The sequence below is a fragment of the Ascaphus truei genome, chromosome 16 (genome assembly GCF_040206685.1).
Source record: "Ascaphus truei isolate aAscTru1 chromosome 16, aAscTru1.hap1, whole genome shotgun sequence".
NCBI lineage: Eukaryota > Metazoa > Chordata > Amphibia > Anura > Ascaphidae > Ascaphus > Ascaphus truei.
In genome coordinates, this window is record NC_134498.1 from 32,640,232 (window position 1) to 32,661,818 (window position 21,587).

A 21,587-nucleotide genomic window follows, 5' to 3' on the forward strand; every position below is an offset into this window, starting at 1 on the left:
TACCTCCCCCTAGTAAACTCAGCTGATGTTTAATTAAGTATGGTTAATCCCCCAATAAGGTGCTGTCTATTCTAATTGTTTACATTTGGTAACACCCAGAATCAATTATCTTAAATTGCACACATTCTGAAACGTAAGCACACCCTCATGAAGCATCTGTTGATGCGAAACGCGTTGGAAATAGATTGTGCGCTGTTTCTCTATATTTCGCTCTTTTTCTATACTTAGCTCTTTATCGCCATTTGAGCTATTTTTATCTTTATTTGCAAACTATTGAATCCACTTAGAAGACGAGGTTGATTCTATTCTCAGCTGTGGTGTAGTTCAGGTGATCCAATCACCTTTCACCTACGTGACGGTGAGCCAGCCATCTTTCACCTACGTGACGGTGAGCCAGCCCTCTTTCACCTACGTGACGGTGAGCCAGCCATCTTTCACCTACGTGACGGTGAGCCAGCCATCTTTCACCTACGTGACGGTGAGCCAGCCCTCTTTCACCTACGTGACGGTGAGCCAGCCATCTTTCACCTACGTGACGGTGAGCCAGCCCTCTTTCACCTACGTGACGGTGAGCCAGCCCTCTTTCACCTATGTGACGGTGAGCCAGCCCTCCCCCTTCACCCGTACTACGGTGATACGTGGCGCTCAATGCAGAGGACCGGGAGCGGGTGCATTCCCTAACCGGAGTCGATCTGGCGTGCTGCGGGTGTTTGCTCGCCGGGACGATCGGGGGTGGGAGCTGTGTTGGACGTTTGGGACGGGACCGTCTATAACATCGGAGCGGGAGCGGGTGCCTTCCCTGCCGGCGTTACGCTTTATCCGTGTGCTGGTCATCGCCGTTCTGCTTTACAACCTGCCGAATCTCTTCTTGAAAACTAAGATCAGTTGGTGACGTTTCAGGGAGCCCGGGTAACACCGGATCAATCTCACTGCAACATTGTTATTTTTATATGTAGCACTATATATGTGCTTTTAATAAATATATATATATATTTTTTATGTGAACCCTTGCGTATCTTTCTTTTCACTATTTTCCTATATTGATGTTTTGAGTCATCCATTTTTACTAGCTGCATGTAATTCACATTATGAGCCTGAGCCTGAGCCCGGCGAAATTGTTTATTATAAAACTTCACTCTAATTAGAGGTACCCCCTATTAATCCTGAGTGCACCACTATTCACTTTTTTAGCACCACAGGTTGACACAGGGGACACACGGCATTGCAGGGTGACAAAGGGGACACACGACATTGCAGGGTGACACAGGGGACACACGACATTGCAGGGTGACACAGGGGACACACGACATTGCAGGGTGTCACGGGACACACGACATTGCAGGGTGACACAGGGGACACACGACATTGCAGGGTGACAGGGGACACACGACATTGCAGGGTGTCACGGGACACACGACATTGCAGGGTGACACAGGGGACACACGGCATTGCAGGGTGTCACGGGACACACGACATTGCAGGGTGACACAGGGGACACACGACATTGCAGGGTGACAGGGGACACACGGCATTGCAGGGTGACACAGGGGACACACGGCATTGCAGGGTGACAAAGGGGACACACGACATTGCAGGGTGACACAGGGGACACACGGCATTGCAGGGTGACAAAGGGGACACACGACATTGCAGGGTGACACAGGGGACACACGACATTGCAGGGTGACACAGGGGACACACGACATTGCAGGGTGTCACAGGGGACACACGACATTGCAGGGTGACACGGGACACACGGCATTGCAGGGTGACAAAGGGGACACACGACATTGCAGGGTGACACAGGGGACACACGGCATTGCAGGGTGTCACGGGACACACGACATTGCAGGGTGACACAGGGGACACACGACATTGCAGGGTGACACAGGGGACACACGACATTGCAGGGTAACACAGGGGACACACGACATTGCAGGGTGACAAAGGGGACACACGACATTGCAGGGTGTCACAGGGGACACACGACATTGCAGGGTGACACGGGACACACGGCATTGCAGGGTGACAAAGGGGACACACGACATTGCAGGGTGACACAGGGGACACACGGCATTGCAGGGTGTCACGGGACACACGACATTGCATGGTGACACAGGGGACACACGACATTGCAGGGTGACAGGGGACACACGGCATTGCAGGGTGACACAGGGGACACACGGCATTGCAGGGTGACACAGGGGACACACGACATTGCAGGGTGACACAGGGGACACACGACATTGCAGGGTGACACGGGACACACGGCATTGCAGGGTGACAAAGGGGACACACGACATTGCAGGGTGTCACAGGGGACACACGACATTGCAGGGTGACACGGGACACACGGCATTGCAGGGTGACAAAGGGGACACACGACATTGCAGGGTGACACAGGGGACACACGGCATTGCAGGGTGACACAGGGGACACACGACATTGCAGGGTGACACAGGGGACACACGACATTGCAGGGTGACAGGGGACACACGGCATTGCAGGGTGACAGGGGACACACGACATTGCAGGGTGACAAAGGGGACACACGGCATTGCAGGGTGACACAGGGGACACACGACATTGCAGGGTGACACGGGACACACGGCATTGCAGGGTGACACAGGGGACACACGGCATTGCAGGGTGTCACGGGACACACGACATTGCAGGGTGACACAGGGGACACACGGCATTGCAGGGTGACACAGGGGACACACGTCATTGCAGGGTGACACAGGGGACACACGACATTGCATGGTGACACAGGGGACACACGGCATTGCAGGGTGACACAGGGGACACACGACATTGCAGGGTGACAGGGGACACACGGCATTGCAGGGTGACACAGGGGACACACGGCTTTGCAGGGTGACACAGGGGACACACGACATTGCAGGGTGACACAGGGGACACACGACATTGCAGGGTGACACAGGGGACACACGACATTGCAGGGTGACAAAGGGGACACACGACATTGCAGGGTGACACAGGGGACACACGGCATTGCAGGGTGTCACAGGGGACACACGACATTGCAGGGTGACACAGGGGACACACGACATTGCAGGGTGACACAGGGGACACACGACATTGCAGGGTGACACGGGACACACGGCATTGCAGGGTGACAAAGGGGACACACGACATTGCAGGGTGACACAGGGGACACACAGCATTGCAGGGTGACACAGGGGACACACGGCATTGCAGGGTGACACAGGGGACACACGGCATTGCAGGGTGACACAGGGGACACACGACATTGCAGGGTGACAAAGGGGACACACGACATTGCAGGGTGACACAGGGGACACACGACATTGCAGGGTGACACAGGGGACACACGACATTGCAGGGTGACACAGGGGACACACGGCATTGCAGGGTGACAAAGGGGACACACGACATTGCAGGGTGACACAGGGGACACACGACATTGCAGGGTGACAGGGGACACACAGCATTGCAGGGTGACAGGGGACACACGGCATTGCAGGGTGACACAGGGGACACACGGCATTGCAGGGTGACACAGGAGACACACGGCATTGCAGGGTGACAGGGGACACACGGCATTGCAGGGTGACAGGGGACACACGGCATTGCAGGGTGACACAGGGGACACACGGCATTGCAGGGTGACACAGGGGACACACGGCATTGCAGGGTGACACAGGGGACACACGGCATTGCAGGGTGACACAGGGGACACACGGCATTGCAGGGTGACAGGGGACACACGGCATTGCAGGGTGACAGGGGACACACGGCATTGCAGGGTGACACAGGGGACACACGGCATTGCAGGGTGACACGGGACACACGGCATTGCAGGGTGACACAGGGGACACACGACATTGCAGGGTGACACAGGGGACACACGGCATTGCAGGGTGACACAGGGGACACACGACATTGCAGGGTGACAAAGGGGACACACGACATTGCAGGGTGTCACAGGGGACACACGACATTGCAGGGTGACACGGGACACACGGCATTGCAGGGTGACAAAGGGGACACACGGGACACACGGCATTGCAGGGTGACACAGGGGACACACGGCATTGCAGGGTGACACAGGGGACACACGGCATTGCAGGGTGACAGGGGACACACGGCATTGCAGGGTGTCACGGGGACACACGACATTGCAGGGTGACACGGGACACACGGCATTGCAGGGTGACAAAGGGGACACACGACATTGCAGGGTGACACAGGGGACACACGACATTGCAGGGTGACAAAGGGGACACACGACATTGCAGGGTGACACAGGGGACACACGACATTGCAGGGTGACACAGGGGACACACGACATTGCAGGGTGACAAAGGGGACACACGACATTGCAGGGTGACACAGGGGACACACGACATTGCAGGGTGACAGGGGACACACGGCATTGCAGGGTGACACAGGGGACACACGACATTGCAGGGTGACACAGGGGACACACGACATTGCAGGGTGACACGGGACACACGACATTGCAGGGTGACACAGGGGACACACGGCATTGCAGGGTGACAGGGGACACACGGCATTGCAGGGTGACACAGGGGACACACGGCATTGCAGGGTGACACAGGAGACACACGGCATTGCAGGGTGACAGGGGACACACGGCATTGCAGGGTGACACGGGACACACGGCATTGCAGGGTGACACAGGGGACACACGGCATTGCAGGGTGACACAGGGGACACACGGCATTGCAGGGTGACACAGGGGACACACGGCATTGCAGGGTGACAGGGGACACACGGCATTGCAGGGTGACACAGGGGACACACGGCATTGCAGGGTGACACAGGGGACACACGTCATTGCATGGTGACACGGGACACACGTCATTGCAGGGTGTCACGGGACACACGACATTGCAGGGTGACACAGGGGACACACGACATTGCAGGGTGACAGGGGACACACGGCATTGCAGGGTGACACAGGGGACACACGGCATTGCAGGGTGACACAGGGGACACACAACATTGCAGGGTGACACAGGGGACACACGGCATTGCAGGGTGACACAGGGGACACACGACATTGCAGGGTGACACAGGGGACACACGACATTGCAGGGTGACACAGGGGACACACGACATTGCAGGGTGACAGGGGACACACGGCATTGCAGGGTGACACAGGGGACACACGACATTGCAGGGTGACACAGGGGACACTTCACCACAGGGTGATACAACGAACACGTCACAGCAGGGTCACACAGAAGCACAGGTAGAGGGGGTGGGATCCTTGCCCATAGAGCTGACACTCTTTCACCCCCAGAATAAGAGGGAGTTCTATGAGACTTCGCTGCTCCAGGAGATGAAGACGAATCAGAAGCTGCAGGAATACGTCAGGCACCTGGAGAGCACTCTGCACTACAGCGGCCTGTCCCTCCGGGGGGCCCCCACTGTGCGTAACATGGGGGGTGTACTGGTTAAAGGGCTGGAGCTGCGGACAGACAATAGTCTGTTATCTAGATACACCCAGCGCTATCACTACCCTGCTCCCCTCTGCTATTTCATTACTGACACACACACGCAGAATTCCCTGCTATTCCTGCACTGACACACACACATTACACCTTCCTCTGCTATTCCAGCACTGACCCACACACATTACACCTTCCTCTGCTATTCCAGCACTGACACACACACATTACACCTTCCTCTGCTATTCCTGCACTGACCCACACACATTACACCTTCCTCTGCTATTCCTGCACTGACCCACACACATTACACCTTCCTCTGCTATTCCAGCACTGACACACACACATTACACCTTCCTCTGCTATTCCTGCACTGACCCACACACATTACACCTTCCTCTGCTATTCCAGCACTGACACACACACATTACACCTTCCTCTGCTATTCCAGCACTGACACACACACATTACACCTTCCTCTGCTATTCCAGCACTGACACACACACATTACACCTTCCTCTGCTATTCCAGCACTGACACACACACACATTACACCTTCCTCTGCTATTCCAGCACTGACACACACACATTACACCTTCCTCTGCTATTCCTGCACTGACCCACACACATTACACCTTCCTCTGCTATTCCTGCACTGACCCACACACATTACACCTTCCTCTGCTATTCCAGCACTGACCCACACACATTACACCTTCCTCTGCTATTCCAGCACTGACCCACACACATTACACCTTCCTCTGCTATTCCAGCACTGACACACACACATTACACCTTCCTCTGCTATTCCAGCACTGACCCACACACATTACACCTTCCTCTGCTATTCCAGCACTGACCCACACACATTACACCTTCCTCTGCTATTCCAGCACTGACACACACACATTACACCTTCCTCTGCTATTCCAGCACTGACACACACACATTACACCTTCCTCTGCTATTCCAGCACTGACCCACACACATTACACCTTCCTCTGCTATTCCAGCACTGACCCACACACATTACACCTTCCTCTGCTATTCCAGCACTGACCCACACACATTACACCTTCCTCTGCTATTCCAGCACTGACACACACACATTACACCTTCCTCTGCTATTCCAGCACTGACCCACACACATTACACCTTCCTCTGCTATTCCAGCACTGACCCACACACATTACACCTTCCTCTGCTATTCCAGCACTGACCCACACACATTACACCTTCCTCTGCTATTCCTGCACTGACCCACACACATTACACCTTCCTCTGCTATTCCAGCACTGACCCACACACATTACACCTTCCTCTGCTATTCCAGCACTGACCCACACACATTACACCTTCCTCTGCCTTTCCAGCACTGACACACACACATTACACCTTCCTCTGCTATTCCAGCACTGACACACACACATTACACCTTCCTCTGCTATTCCAGCACTGACACACACACATTACACCTTCCTCTGCTATTCCAGCACTGACACACACACATTACACCTTCCTCTGCTATTCCAGCACTGACCCACACACATTACACCTTCCTCTGCTATTCCTGCACTGACCCACACACATTACACCTTCCTCTGCTATTCCTGCACTGACTCCCTATTGACTCCCAATTGTCCTATTGACTCCCAATGACTGCTATTCCTGCACTGACTCCCTAACACACACACACACACTACACCTGCATCCCTCTCTGCTATTCCTGCACTGACTCCCTAACACACACACTACCCCTGAATCTATCTCCCTCTGCTATTCCACATTGACCCCCACCACACATTACACCTGCATCCCTCTCTGCTATTCCAGCACTGCCCCCACACACATTGCACCTCCTTCTGCTATTCCAGTACTGATACACACACACTGCATCTGCAGCCCTCCCATCTATTCCATTACTGACCCCCTAACACACACATTACACCTGCAGCCTTCTCTGCTATTCCTGCAATGACCCCTAACACACACACACTACACCTGCAGCCAGCTCTGCTTTTCCAGTCATGCCTCACACTCGGGCCACTCTGCCACCCCCATAATGACCTCCCAACTCCCTGCAGGCCACGGACGTTTCCAAATCTCACAGCCAGTCGGATATATCCCCCACGAGGCCCTCCATTCCCCTGCTGCGGCCTCTCAGCTGTAATGGGGGCTCAGAGGACCTAAAGGAAAGGGCAGAACCTGCTCCCGGCGGCCAGGACCCCACCCGTGGCTCCCCAACCCGCAGAAACTCCCGGGGGCCCCAGAACACAAGAGGGCAGAGGGTGAACATGACCGAGACTAACCAGGACATGAGCCAGCTGAAGGACCAGTTAAAGGCCCTGAAGTGTCAGGTGAGAGATACTCGGCATCATTATACAGCGCAGCGTGTTCATTATCAGTGTATAATCATCATTATCCTACAGTGCAGCGTGTTCATTATAAGTGTATAGATACTCAACATCATACAGTGTGTCATGTTCACTATCAGTGTATAGATACTCCACATCATTATACAGTGTGGCATGTTCACTATCAGTGTATAGATACTGTTCATCATTATACAGTGTAGCATGTTCATTATCAGTGGATAGATACTCTGCATCATTATACAGCGCAGCATGTTCATTATCAGTGTATAATCATCATCATCATCCTACAGTGCAGCGTGTTCATTATTAGCGTATAGATACTCAACATCATTATACAGTGTGGCATGTTCACTATCAGTGTATAGATACTGTTCATCATTATACAGTGCAGCATGTTCATTATCAGTGGATAGATACTCTGCATCATTATACAGCGCAGCATGTTCATTATCAGTGTATAATCATCATCATCATCCTACAGTGCAGCGTGTTCATTATTAGCGTACAGATACTCAACATCATTATACAGTGTGGCATGTTCACTATCAGTGGATACTCTGCATCATTATACAGTGTGGCATGTTCACTATCAGTGGATACTCTGCATCATTATACAGCGCAGCGTTAACGCTCCCCTTTTTTACCAGACAGAAATGTATGCCGCAGATTTTAAGACTGAACATACAGACCGGCAGCGAATAAGAACGGAGAACGACAAACTGAGACAGAAGGAGAGGGACATGAGGGAGCAGATGCTGTTACTGCAGGAGCAGGTAGGAGGTGGCGGCCATCTTTAATGCAAGAAACTGCTTTCATGCAAGTTTTTTTATTTTTTAAAGGAACAGTCTTCCACCTGTTACCCCATATAACTCCTTTAATTTCCCCTTATAACTTCTCCTGGTGGGGCCTATTCATAAGGTGACCAGATTTGTACATGTAAATACCAATATTTAGAAAACAAATTAAATCACGAACTGAGCCCCCCCCCATCCCTCTTCCCCCCTGTATGATCAAGATGCCGCTCGGCAGCAGCGCAGCGTGACATCACCGGATTGCGCTGCCGCCTGGCAGCATCTGGTATAATCGAGCCCTAAAAGGCCGTTTCCAAGCGATTTTTGCCGTTATCAAAGCTTTCTGAATAGCTACACATGCAAAGTCGCTTGTAAAGTGCACTTACTAATCGATAAGTCCCTTATCGAAGTTTAGTGAAAAGGCCCCTATGATTCCTTTAATTTCCCCATTTAACTGCTCGCTCCCTATAACTTCTCAGCACTCTATGTATGGTTATAGGCAGTATTAGAGTGTCAGCTCTTCTGCCCTCAGCTGAAGATATACGAGGATGACTTCCGGAAGGAGCGCTCTGATAAGCAGATCCTGCAGCGGCTCCTGAAGAGCAGAGCGTCGCTTCGCGAGCCCGTGCTGGTCCATCGCTGCAATAATGGGCCCGACCAGAAGGGTGTGCTCAGGGACATCGCCGGCAGCAGGAAGCAGCGCGAGAGCGACGGGGAGGGGTTGACTCCACCCTACTGCATTGGGTATTAGACTTATCTGTAGGGTCACAGACACAGACTTGTATACTTACACCGTGTGCGCGCGCACACGCACGCACACACACACACACGCGCGCACGCACACACACACACACACACACACACACACCCACACACCCACACTGAACCTGCCCTGTCTGGTACCCCAGTCTATACATGTTTATTTTAATACAGCGCAGTCATTTATATAATATAAATATATAATATACACATATGGTAATCCTTCTAATAAATAATATACCTCCTGCGGAGTTTCATTCTTTCGGTACTGCAGGAAATTCGTTACCATCAAATGATTACAAGACGGGCAGGTCCCTCCCCTGCTGGGTGACAGACAAGGAACATGCGAGTCGAGCGAGACAGGCAGAAGGGACCTAGCAAGAGTATATCCCTCCCCCCGCAGGGTAACAGTGACAGACAGAAAAGACCTATGGCTTTGTGATGGCAGGGACGACTTAAGTGGGTAATAGGTCCCCGAGCCGTGTCACCCTGCAGGGGCAAGGATCAGACTCAATGCCCATACAGTGGACATTGTGTCTCCTACGGTTGAGCGACAGAAGTGACCTATGGCACACTGCAGGGTGACACATGCAGTCTATCCCTTCCAACACCAGATGACAACGAATGAGACAGTTTGTCCCTCCCGCTGCAGGGTGACAGAAGGGACCTATGGCACAGAGCCCTCACAATACGCCGTCACACACCGCACGAATATACTTAAGCATAAATATTTTTATTCGAAAGCACAAAAATACATTGAATTTCTGGCCTTTGAATCCCGATTAACAGAACTGATCCTCATAATCTGACCACCTACAAGAAAACAACAGAGCAGCCAGACAAAAAATAATGGAGGCGAAAATAATAACTGGGTAGGAAGAATTGGACCTTTATAATATAGGTTCTCTTTGGGGCATTTAAATCGGCGATATCCTCCTTATCTGACAAATCTGGGAGATAGTGAGGTTCTGTGCCCGAGACAGGTTCTAGGTGGCGGTTCTGTGCCCGAGACAGGTTCTAGGTGGCGGTTCTGCGCATGAGGTGAAGATAAGGAGGTTCAACACATGAGATTCAAGGTGGAGGTTTTGTGCACGGATGAAGGTTCATGATGGAGGTTCTGTGCATGAGGCAAAGATTGTAGGTGGAGGCTCTGTGCATGATGTAGAGGCTCCGCCCAGGAGCCGAGGTTCAGGGAATAAAGAGACCAGTCCGAAAGAGGGCTTGAGAAGTGGGAAGCAATGTTTTAAGCTGTAGAAACTCAGGTGGTCCGAATAAGCATCCAGTTAAATGGATGCTGCTCTGCGCATTATGCAGGTGTATGGAAGGGGGTATATGCACAGTCGGCAGGGCATGGGGAGGTTGGGATGCACAGGGTAGGCTCAGAGCATGATACCGGGAGGAGAGCTTGGGGCCAACTCCAAGTTGATGACTGTCACAGGTGGACAGCTCCAGGGAGAGCCTCACTGCAAGAGAGTGACCGGACAGAAGCTCAGTAGGGAGCCTCAGCGCATGAGGAGGCTGTGTTTGGGTCCATCCACACGCTCCAGCTTCTCAAAGTGCTTCCTGGCATTGCGGATGTTGATGAGGGTGGCAGCGGAGGCTGAGGGAGAGAGAGAAATAAAGAAGGTTAGAGCCTCCAGCTGTAAATGAAGAGGGAGATCAGACGCGCAGGGGGGAGTGCAGGAGAATAATGTTATGAAAACAATAAAAGGGTAATGGAGAGAAGGTAGACAGGGGGGAGAGAAAGTGATAGAGCGCAAGGAAGACAGAAAAAATGACAAAGCTAAAACAGATGAGGAAGGAGGTACTTGATGGTGCATAGAGGAGAGGCGAACTGACGCACAGCCAAAAGAGTGGGTCACCAATACGTGGTTGAAGTTTGCTTTTATGGATCAATAAATAAAATCAATCGGAGGTAGGTACCCTCCTTGATAAAGTGTACTGTTGTACACGAAACGCGTAGGAGGGCACCTACCTCCGCTTGCTTTTATGGATCAATAAAGAATCATACTTCAACCACGTATTGGTGACCCACTCTTCTGGTTGTGCGCCAGTTCGCCTCTCTACACATACCAGCATTTCTACTCGGCTGCACGCCGCTCAGGATACTCAGATTGGGGCAATATGTGAGTACTTTTGGACTTTATTTCAACCACAATTCATTCAAGGGACCATCCCCATGAGGAATATATAGGGGCTTTACTCATCTTCAGGGATTAATTAGCCCCACAGAGGATTTTGTATCTTCATTAACCTCACTAGCCCCAGTCTGTGAATTTATCTGTACTACATGAATCATAGTGATTAATGCGCTCCAGCGCTGGATCCATAACTACTTTACTTGATGGAGCAGACAGATGTAGAAACAAAAGGTGAATGAGAGAGAGTGCTAAAGTGTGAGTGGTGTAGGAGGAGTGCATTTGGACTCACGTATCGAGGGGTCCGACATCACGACCATCACGTAGGTGTTTGACGTGAAGATGTCAATAAAGGCGGCAAAGTTGGAATTCCGAACTTCCATACTTTGGAAGGAGGCAGCCAGCTTACTGTAACAAAGAAAGAGATCGCACAAGGGTCAGCGCATCAGGGTCACTGAGGGGACACCATGCGTTGGGTCCAGGTCACAGAGGAGGCTGACACACACACACACACACGCACACGCACACACGCTCACCTGCAGCTCAGCTTAAACTGCTTGATGATGTTACTGATCTTCTCAAACCTGTGGATGTCCCTCTGTTCCTTACACTGATAGTGAGAGATTACCTGGGACACAGAGGGGGTAAGAGAAGCAGAGAAGGCCTAAAAAAATATTAATCTGTACCCCTAAAGTGCAGTGGTGCAAGGAGAAGGAATACATTATTATTATTATTATTATTATTATTATCATCATCTAAAAAAGGAGAAATTAAAAAAAAAAAAAAAAAAAAAAGGTAAAATCAGAATGGTAAAAAGAAAGAATGAACAAAAAGATTACCTACAGAGGAATTAAAATCAAGGATGAAAAAGGAAGAGATTGAAAGAACGAAGGGGTACAAAGTTGAACAACACCGGATTGATGAAAAAAAAAAAAAAAGAGCCGTGTTAAACCTTTTTTGGTTACGAAATTCTATAAATATATTGTGAAATTCTGCGGAACCCCAACCCTCTCTAATGTGTCTGAGATCAGATGCATAGTAAGGAACCCCAACCCTCTCTAATAGCGTGTCTGAGATCAGATGCATAGTAAGGAACCCCAACCCTCTCTAATAGCGTGTCTGAGATCAGATGCATAGTAAGGAACCCCAACCCTCTCTAATAGCGTGTCTGAGATCAGATGCATAGTAAGGAACCCCAACCCTCTCTAATAGCGTGTCTGAGATCAGATGCATAGTAAGGAGCCACAACCCTCTCTAATAGCGCGTCTGAGATCAGATGCATAGTAAGGAACCCCAACCCTCTCTAATAGCGTGTCTGAGATCAGATGCATAGTAAGGAACCCCAACCCTCTCTAATAGCGCGTCTGAGATCAGATGTACTGTAAAATCTTCTGTATTTGGTACAATTTTCAAATGACCCTGAACATTGCAGGGCACTCTTTTGGCATGCCCGGGGAACCCGCAGAAAAACACTTTTCTAGAGACTCAGCTGTGAGGAGCCTTCTCCAGTTGGCCCGTGGTCCCCCCTCACCAGGAACGTTGCTCTCTCGAACAGTAGCACCTCGTCGGCTTCGATGATCTCAGCGAAGTTACGGAGGTTTAATTCCAGCTGCTGCACGTTGGGAATCAGCTGATAGACAATGCTGGACCAGGCCTAGGGCAGGAGAGACAGCTGTTAGAAGCACAGATTTACTGCCAATGATTATCACACTCTGTTCCCTGGTGAACTAATGACAGTAAACAAATGGGAGGATCCAGGGCACTACGGATTTTTAAGAAATGAAATTTATTCTAGGCACACACAACGTTTCGAACTGTACAAAGCTCTTTCTCAAGTGATGGCAAAGTCACTTGAGAAAGAGCTTTGTACAGCTCGAAACGTTGTATGTGCCTAGAATAAATTTCATTTCTTAAAAATCCGTAATGCCCTGGATCCTCCCATTTGTTCATATATCTTGACATTACACCAGACAGGTTTTTTCCCTGAACCACGGAGCACCGGTACCTCAAATTGCAAGTATATTGCTTTATTATACTCTTACAGATGTGCTAGACGTAACCCTTTTGTTTGAACTGATGACAGTGACATGTTTAATGGGTCACTGCCACATAGAAGCTAAGACATAACACTTTTAAGTGACCTGATGACAGGGACGTGCTTAATGCGTTATAGGGTCAGTTTCATGTAAGTTGCACATACCTTGTAAAGGGTCTCGTCCCATATGGAAGTCCTGAAACAGGCGCAGTCCAAGGGACGGGACAAACGTCTGAGATCCTCCTCCCGCTCCTTAAATATCTGAGGGGAGAGGAAATGGTTTAGTGAGAGGGAACGTCCCCATGGTGGGGTGACCCAGACACTGCCACAGGCCCTGCAGCATCACCTATAATACTGGCAACTGTTGTAGGGTCCTGGCACGTAAAAGCAACACAAGAACAATCTATTGGAGAGTCCTCTCCTATATGTGACAACACTTAAACATGGACAAGAACCAGCACATTGCGAACTCCACTGAATGGACCTCACTATAGGCATCTGCTCAGCCTATGTCAACTCACCAGGTCCCTCTGGTCCTCTTGAACCAAGTCCATCTTATGCACCAGGCAGAAGACCTTGGCATCGGGGGAGTTTTGAAGGATGGCTTCCAGGCACGACTGGTAATAATGCATGTCCTTCTCCAGCTCCCGACTCTCCACGTCAAACACATAGATCAGGACCTCCACATTGCGGAAGATGTTATCTCGCTGGCTCGTGAAGTAGTTCTCCATGAAGGTGTCCTGGCTGTGGGAAGGGGGCAGGGACTGTCACCGTGGATAGAGGTGGTCTCCTCATACAGGTAAAGAGGATGTAAATGGTACATTAATCAAGGTCACCATGCATGGAGGGGAGTATCTGTACCATCTCAGACAGAAGGGAACTATGGGACATGGAGTATGTCGTTTTCACCAGAGGGTGACATGAGGGATGAAAAGTATAGAAACAGTGGCACACCGTTACTCATAAAAAATTATTACATTGTTCTCTCACTGGTGCTCACCCTCCATTGAACCCGGCGTCTCCAAGCTGGATCCAGAATTATGTAAATAGTTGTTATGGAGGAAGCACACAGGCGTCTGATATGCAAGCAAAACTTACTCTGTATTTATAACATCAGCAGAGCAGGTACAAACGCTTGTACCTGCTCTGCTGTTATACAGGGTAAGTTTTGTTTACATAGACTCCTGTGTGCTTCTTCCATCACAACTATTGACAGATATGAGGGAGCTATGGAACATCGCTCTCACTATCACTCTCCCAGTGCAGAGAGAGAAGGGACACTTACCCACCACAGTCCCACAGGTTCAGCACCAGATTCCCCAAGAACCGTACATGAGAGTGTTCAACGTCAACTGCAAAGGGAGAGAGGGGCGAGAGAAGGGGTGGGCGAGAGCATTACAGCATAGAAGAGGAACAGACCCTTTAAAGAAGATGGCCAAACCAACCCATCTTTTATATATTTCTCTTCTTGCCCACTCAGGGGATATTTATTTTAATCTGATGCTCCGTTCAGGAAATACAAGTGTTTGAATTAAGTGCCAGGGAGCTCAAAACGGCGCTGTACCCAGAGCCCAGTGCAAACTGAACCTCAGATGCTAGAGATGAGGGGAAAAAAATTAAGAAACAAACCTCATGTAGCTTTTGGAAGCCTTTGCTTCAATTACCATTAACCACGTCACTTTGCTCCTACGTGCGACTGATCCTTTAACCCATTAAATGTGTCACTCATTAAGTCACTTTTTTGCTACTCATGCCACATAAATTCCACTCCTGTCCCGGCTGGGGGTAGCTCTTACTTGTTGCCCCCAATCTGCGCGTGTCCCGGGCAATATAATTAGCAAAGATGATGGATCTCATGCTGGTTTTCCCAGAACCGCTCTTTCCCATCAGCAGCACCTGCAAGTGTAAAGCCATGTTTAATATGACTGGCGGGGGCAAGAACAGGCAAATACCCTTTCATTCACAGCTGCACCCAAGTTTACCCCAAAGATGTGAATGCAATAAAAAAAAGTGTGTATGCACAGACAATAGTATACACAAAACAGAACCAGGTCCAGCAAATTGGGATGCCTCCTCGTGTGGTCTAAAAGCAAAGGAGAAAAACAGCAGATGGGGGCATACGACAAAAAAAAAACTCAGGTCAGAAGAAAGAACAAGCACACCAAAAGTAGATCAAAAAGGGGATTTGAGAACTAGAAAGAGTCATTCTGTTTTGGTCCAACATGCACTGAAACATTGGATGCTGTTATGACTCTTTTTAGTCATTAAATAACCTTGGTGATGTATCTAGTTTTGGTGTGCTTAACTACCTTGATCATGTATGCATATACACACACACAATCATGTGTGAATATGTATGTGTGGGCGATACATGTATATTTACAAATATACATAATATATATATATATATATATATATATATATATATATATATATATATATATATATATATATATATATATATATATATACATACATACATAATATATATATATATATATATTTAACTATTTAATATATAATATATATTTAATATTTATATTTAACTGACTTGATATATATATATATATGTGTGTGTATATATATATATATATATATATATATATATATATATATATATATATATATATACACACACATATATACACACACACACACACACACACACACACACACACACACACACACACACACACACACACACACATATATCAAGTCAGTTAAACGTCATACAATAAGATTTCTGAGGTTCAGGGTGGTGATGTTATTTATATTAGTGAGAGAAAATGTATCACCACCCTTATCGTATTGCCTGGATATATATCCATCATATTAGACGAATGAATCAGGTTGATACACAAAGGGGGGTGGGGGGGGAGGAGTGATATAAAATGTTTATCACCTTTTTCTTCATGGCTGCGCTGGGCATCACACAGACAGAACCCTGCGGGGAACAGAGCACCACAGGGGTTAGGTAACAAACAGGGAACCACTACACAACTCACAGGGGCTTCTAGTGACCTTATTGCCCTCTGCGGCTTTCTCCCTAAAAAAACCTCAGACATCTTGCCCCTCTCCTCCCAAATTACCAACACCACACCCCCAGCTTCTACCCTTCACTCACTTCCAATTACCCTAGAGCCCCCGTCTCCCATTTTAATTACCCGCAAACTCGCCAATTACCCCCTACCCCTCATTTACAACCCAACCCACCCCTGCCTCCACAATTACCTCACAGCCCCCTTCCAAATACCCCCTATTGTACCACAGACCCCATACCTCCCCAATTACCCCAAAGCAACTCCAGATACCCTCTGCCCTTAATTACCCCCTTCCAAATACCCCCTATTGTACCACAGACCCCATACCTCCCCAATTACCCCAAAGCAACTCCAGATACCCTCTGCCCTTAATAACCCCCTTCCAAATACCCCCTATTGTACCACAGACCCCATACCTCCCCAATTACCCCAAAGCAACTCCAGATACCCTCTGCCCTTAATTACCCCCTTCCAAAATCAATTAACGCACATGCCTCCACCCTAGCCTCTCTATTCACCCGCCGCCATTCTAATTACCCCCCACTAACTGCCTCAGCCCTCTCTCTTTATCACTCCAGTCGCACCCTTCACCGTCCTCATTACCCCAGCACCCCTGCTATTACCCTTCCTATTAGTCCTCTCCTCGGTCTCTACGGCCTTCCTGCCTCAGCAGCACAGCGCTTCCATCATATGACTCGTCACGTGACCAAGCACCGAACAGACGACGCATGCGCGAAGAAGCTGCTCGGGACCTGTAGTTCATCGAGCAGGCAGTCACGTGCGATCACGTGACGAGGGAGGAAGCTGAGACCTTCCTCACTGCGCATGCGCCCGCGTGGCGGTGGGCGCGAGCCTGCCGGGAGTTGTAGTGCAAGCGGTGCGGACAGGAAGCAGGGGACATTTCACATCGCGCATACGCCTCAGTGGCACTTGGCGCGGTAGCTGCCGGGATTTGTAGTCCAGCGAGTGGGGAAGGAAGCAGGTGGAGCGGGGAATGTAAAAATGAGTTCTACTTACTGCTCCTAATAAGGGAGTCTTAAAGTGCGTGGGCACGAAACATGCTCCGGTTTTTTGCCTGTCATCTGATCTCATGAGTGAATAAGGCTGCGCTTATAGTGCCGACGTCGCATCAAAACAAATGCATTGCTGCCTGACGCGACGGAGCGGCGGCGTGGTCGCGATCCCTGGAAGTCATATCAATTTGATTTTTCCGGCGACCGATAACGTCACCCGTCGCCAATAGCGAAAGTTATCATTTAATTTGCAGCGACGTCGCTGGCGACAAGGGCAGTGATTGGTTTAGAGACAGTCACATGTGGCGACTGTCTCTAAAAAATCAAATTTGCCCGGTTTCCAAATTTTTTGTCGCTCTGTCGCGCTTACTATAACCGCTTGCGACAGAGTCAATTGATTTGTTTTGAAGCGACGTCGCCGTCGCAAGGCACTATAAGTGTAGCCTAAAGCCTGATTTTTAGTTACCTTCTCTCCAGCAATTTTTTGTTCCGATGGTGCGACACGTTTTTCTACTTCTATTACTGATCATAATAATCAGATTAATAAAAATGTTGTCATTCTTACACTTCTATTCCTGATTTCCTTTAAAGCTAATTCCGTTATATTGCTATTCGTGTTTGTACTATTATTATATATTGCTTTTAATTCATTATTATCACTGAAAATATACGTAGTTCATTGAAAATAATATGAAAGATTGATCAAAAATGACGATATCCTTGTGAAGAAGAAAGTTAATTATGTTTGTAATCGTGCGTTTCCTCGTATCATATATCATATATGAAATAAAATATCCGAAAACAGATGTCTTGACAGTTCATTTATTTATCCTAAGGCAAAATAACAATAAGCTTCATCTACAGGTACAGGCCAAACTAAAACATACTATGCAATGTTCGTTCATTCTTTACTTTCTGACGTATCTACTCTAAAAATCGATTCATATAGTAAATCCTAGCCATTACTTTAACCTATGCATAGCTTGTTAGCATAAAACAATAATACAATGTTAAACAATCCTTATAAGGCTGCGGCCCCGCTAGCGCTGACCGTGCTCATGCATGAGAGTCGCTTGTGACGTCACCAACTCTCTAAGCATGAGCGTCGGGTGTCCTGTCTATTTTGCAAGCGCGGACGGGGGGGGCATTGAGGGCAAGTTGCGTACGCTTCAAAGTCAGTTTTTTTTGTCTGCTCAAGCGCCAAGCTTGGGTGAGCGTGCGTGCACGAGCCCGCACTGCGTAAGCGGGACCTTCCACATAAAGACTGCAATAAGTGCAAGCGCCGAGCGCACAACACGCTCAGCGCCAGTGGGGACGCAGCCTAATACGAAAAATAATATGCTTTGACGAATCCTTGTGTTGAGTACAGAGAAAACGCGAGAAAATATAAGAAGCCAGATTTCACAGATCTGACAACTAGTCTAATCATTTGGAGTCAAAATATTGAAGGTTTCCAAAAAAAAAACATTGGAAATGTCTGGGCACAAAGCCTATAGTCTTATCTTGGCCTTGGACAGACTTCATCTTGTAACCAAAATGTTCTATAAACAATTCACTTGTTCTAATTTTCCTACAAATCAATTATTTCCCGTAAATGTGTTTTTCTCATATTACAATCTTTCTCGGTTCAGTCTGAATAGAGTCTGCGGAAACAAAATGGATTCCAACAGACAACATGGATTCCGAATCACTTGAATTTCATTTATAAATCCCAACTAAAAAATAGAAGATTTTTCTGGGAGATGTGTTTCGGCAATAATCATGTTGGTGATACTGTAGTGACGTAAATAACATAATAAAATAATGCTAAATGAAAAAAAATATTAAAATGTATTTACTATTAGCACTTCTATCCTCACTCCTTGTATTATTTCTATATTTACTCATGTCATAATTCACAAACTATTACTATTTTAATTACAATTATTATAACATTATACTAATTAATGGTACATTTATGTACATAATAATCCAGCACTTTTTATCTCTATATTGTTAGCACCCTTATATTTATTATTTATTTATTAAATGTTTTACCAGGAAGTAATTAATACATTGTTACCTCTCGTTTTCAAGTATGTCCTGGGCATTGAGTTAATATGACACATAATACATGGTTACAAATACATAGTTACATTAAGTGAACAGGGTTATTATATACAAAACATAGCATGCACAGTTAGAGATAATATAATAGTTGTGATTACATGCATAATTTGCAGTAATATTATATATTACATGTTAACTACTTCTCACACTTATCATAATACAATTATGGAAGCTTTAATACAATTGTTCCGGGGACAAAAAAGGGTTAAAAAAAACAAAAACAAAAAAAACCTTGCAGGCATTATAAATACATTTAACACGTCTATGTCATCAGTGCTAAAACCATGAAACTTAAAATCATGACACTTGCATGGCCTCCCATATGGTCTAGCGGTTAGGATTCCTGGTTTTCACCCAGGCGGCCCGGGTTCGACTCCCGGTATGGGAAGTTCTTTATTTTTATTCTAGGGAACATCTACTTTTAATGAAAACTGCCCATACATTTATATTATATGCTGCTGATTGGTAATTTTTATTTAATGTAAAATAAGCATTTTTAATACATCAATTCTATAACAGTAATAATTTAGAATACTTTGTTTCACCATTAGGAAGAGCTGCTGTATTACTGATTATTTCTACACTCTGCTAATCAACATGCGGCACTGTATAATGTTGCTGAGTATCTCTATACCCATGGTTTTTTTAAAATCTCGGCACCCCTAACCACAGTGCTCAGTTGCTGAAGGGGCAAGGAGTCACATGAGTCAGAGGGGCAGGGAGTCACAGGAAAGCAGGGAGTAGGAGGGGGCAGGGAGTCACAGGGGGCAGGGAGTCAGAGGAGGCCAGTCACACAAAACACACCCAACAGGACAGACACAGAAAACACACACACACACACACACCCAACAGGCCAGTCACAGAAAATACACACATAATAGGACAGTCACAGAAAACAAACGCACACAAAACAGGACAGTCACAGAAAACACACACAAAACAGGACAGTCACAGAAAACACACACACACACACACACACAGGACAGTCACAGAAACACACACAGACACACAGACACACAGACACACAGACACACAGACACACAGACACACAGACACACAGACACACAGACACACAGACACACAGACACACAGACACACAGACACACACACAACAGGACAGTCACAGAAAACACACAACAGGACAGTCACAGAAAACACACACACACACCACAAGACAGTCACAGAACACACACACAACAGAACAGTCACAGAACACACACACAATACGACAGTCACAGAACACACACACACAATAAGACAGTCACAGAACACACACACCAGGACAGTCACAGAACACACACAACAGGACAGTCACAGAACACACACATACACACAGAACAGTCACAGAACACACACAACAGGACAGTCACAGAACACACACACACAATACGACAGTCACAGAACACACAACAGGACAGTCACAGAACACACACACACAACAGGACAGTCACAGAACACACACGCACACACACACAACAGGACAGTCACAGAACACACACACAACATGACAGTCACAGAAAACACACACATAATAGGACAGTCACAGAAAACAAACGCACACAACAGGACAGTCACAGAAAACACACACACACACACACACAACAGGCCAGTCACAGAAAACACACACACAACAGGACAGTCACAGAAAAAACACACACACACAAACAGGACAGTCACAGAAAACACACACACACACACACACACACACACACACACACACACACACACACACACACACACACACACACACACACACGACAGTCACAGAAAACACACACACACACACACACACACACACACACACACACACAACACACACACACACACACACACACACACACAACAAGACAGTCACAGAACACAC

The 21,587-nt window shown here is 47.9% G+C and overlaps 2 protein-coding genes and 1 non-coding gene across 9 annotated transcripts in view; 2 read left to right on the forward strand and 1 right to left on the reverse strand.

The window, feature by feature from the left end:
- LOC142467389 (uncharacterized) overlaps positions 1 to 9,632 on the forward strand; it is a 32,465-nt gene extending 22,833 nt beyond the window's left edge. For all 6 annotated transcript variants that reach the window (XM_075573013.1, XM_075573012.1, XM_075573016.1 and 3 more), the window contains 4 exons: positions 5,315 to 5,443; positions 7,547 to 7,819; positions 8,485 to 8,610; positions 9,161 to 9,632. In XM_075573013.1, coding sequence (XP_075429128.1) covers positions 5,315 to 5,443; positions 7,547 to 7,819; positions 8,485 to 8,610; positions 9,161 to 9,379 — 747 coding nt within the window. In that variant the 3' untranslated portion in view covers positions 9,380 to 9,632. The remainder of the gene's footprint in view (positions 1 to 5,314; positions 5,444 to 7,546; positions 7,820 to 8,484; positions 8,611 to 9,160) is intronic.
- Positions 9,633 to 10,103: 471 nt separating this feature from the next.
- On the reverse strand, positions 10,104 to 17,333 carry LOC142467392 (ras-related GTP-binding protein A). 2 transcript variants are annotated; one of them, XM_075573022.1, is made up of 10 exons: positions 17,225 to 17,333; positions 16,463 to 16,504; positions 15,357 to 15,456; positions 14,846 to 14,912; positions 14,082 to 14,304; positions 13,726 to 13,821; positions 13,057 to 13,179; positions 12,062 to 12,153; positions 11,818 to 11,933; positions 10,104 to 10,987 (listed from the first exon to the last, which is right to left on the reverse strand). In XM_075573022.1, exons 2-10 carry the CDS (start codon positions 16,487 to 16,489, stop codon positions 10,890 to 10,892), a joined length of 942 nt encoding a protein of 313 aa, XP_075429137.1. In that variant the 5' UTR covers positions 16,490 to 16,504; positions 17,225 to 17,333; the 3' UTR covers positions 10,104 to 10,889. The 2 variants fall into 2 exon arrangements, with proteins under 2 accessions (XP_075429137.1, XP_075429136.1); XM_075573021.1 differs by having other exon boundaries at positions 12,062 to 12,189.
- Positions 17,334 to 20,039: 2,706 nt separating this feature from the next.
- TRNAE-UUC (transfer RNA glutamic acid (anticodon UUC)) lies at positions 20,040 to 20,111 on the forward strand. Its single transcript has one exon. It is a non-coding gene; the product is annotated as a tRNA-Glu (tRNA).
- Positions 20,112 to 21,587: the final 1,476 nt, after the last annotated feature.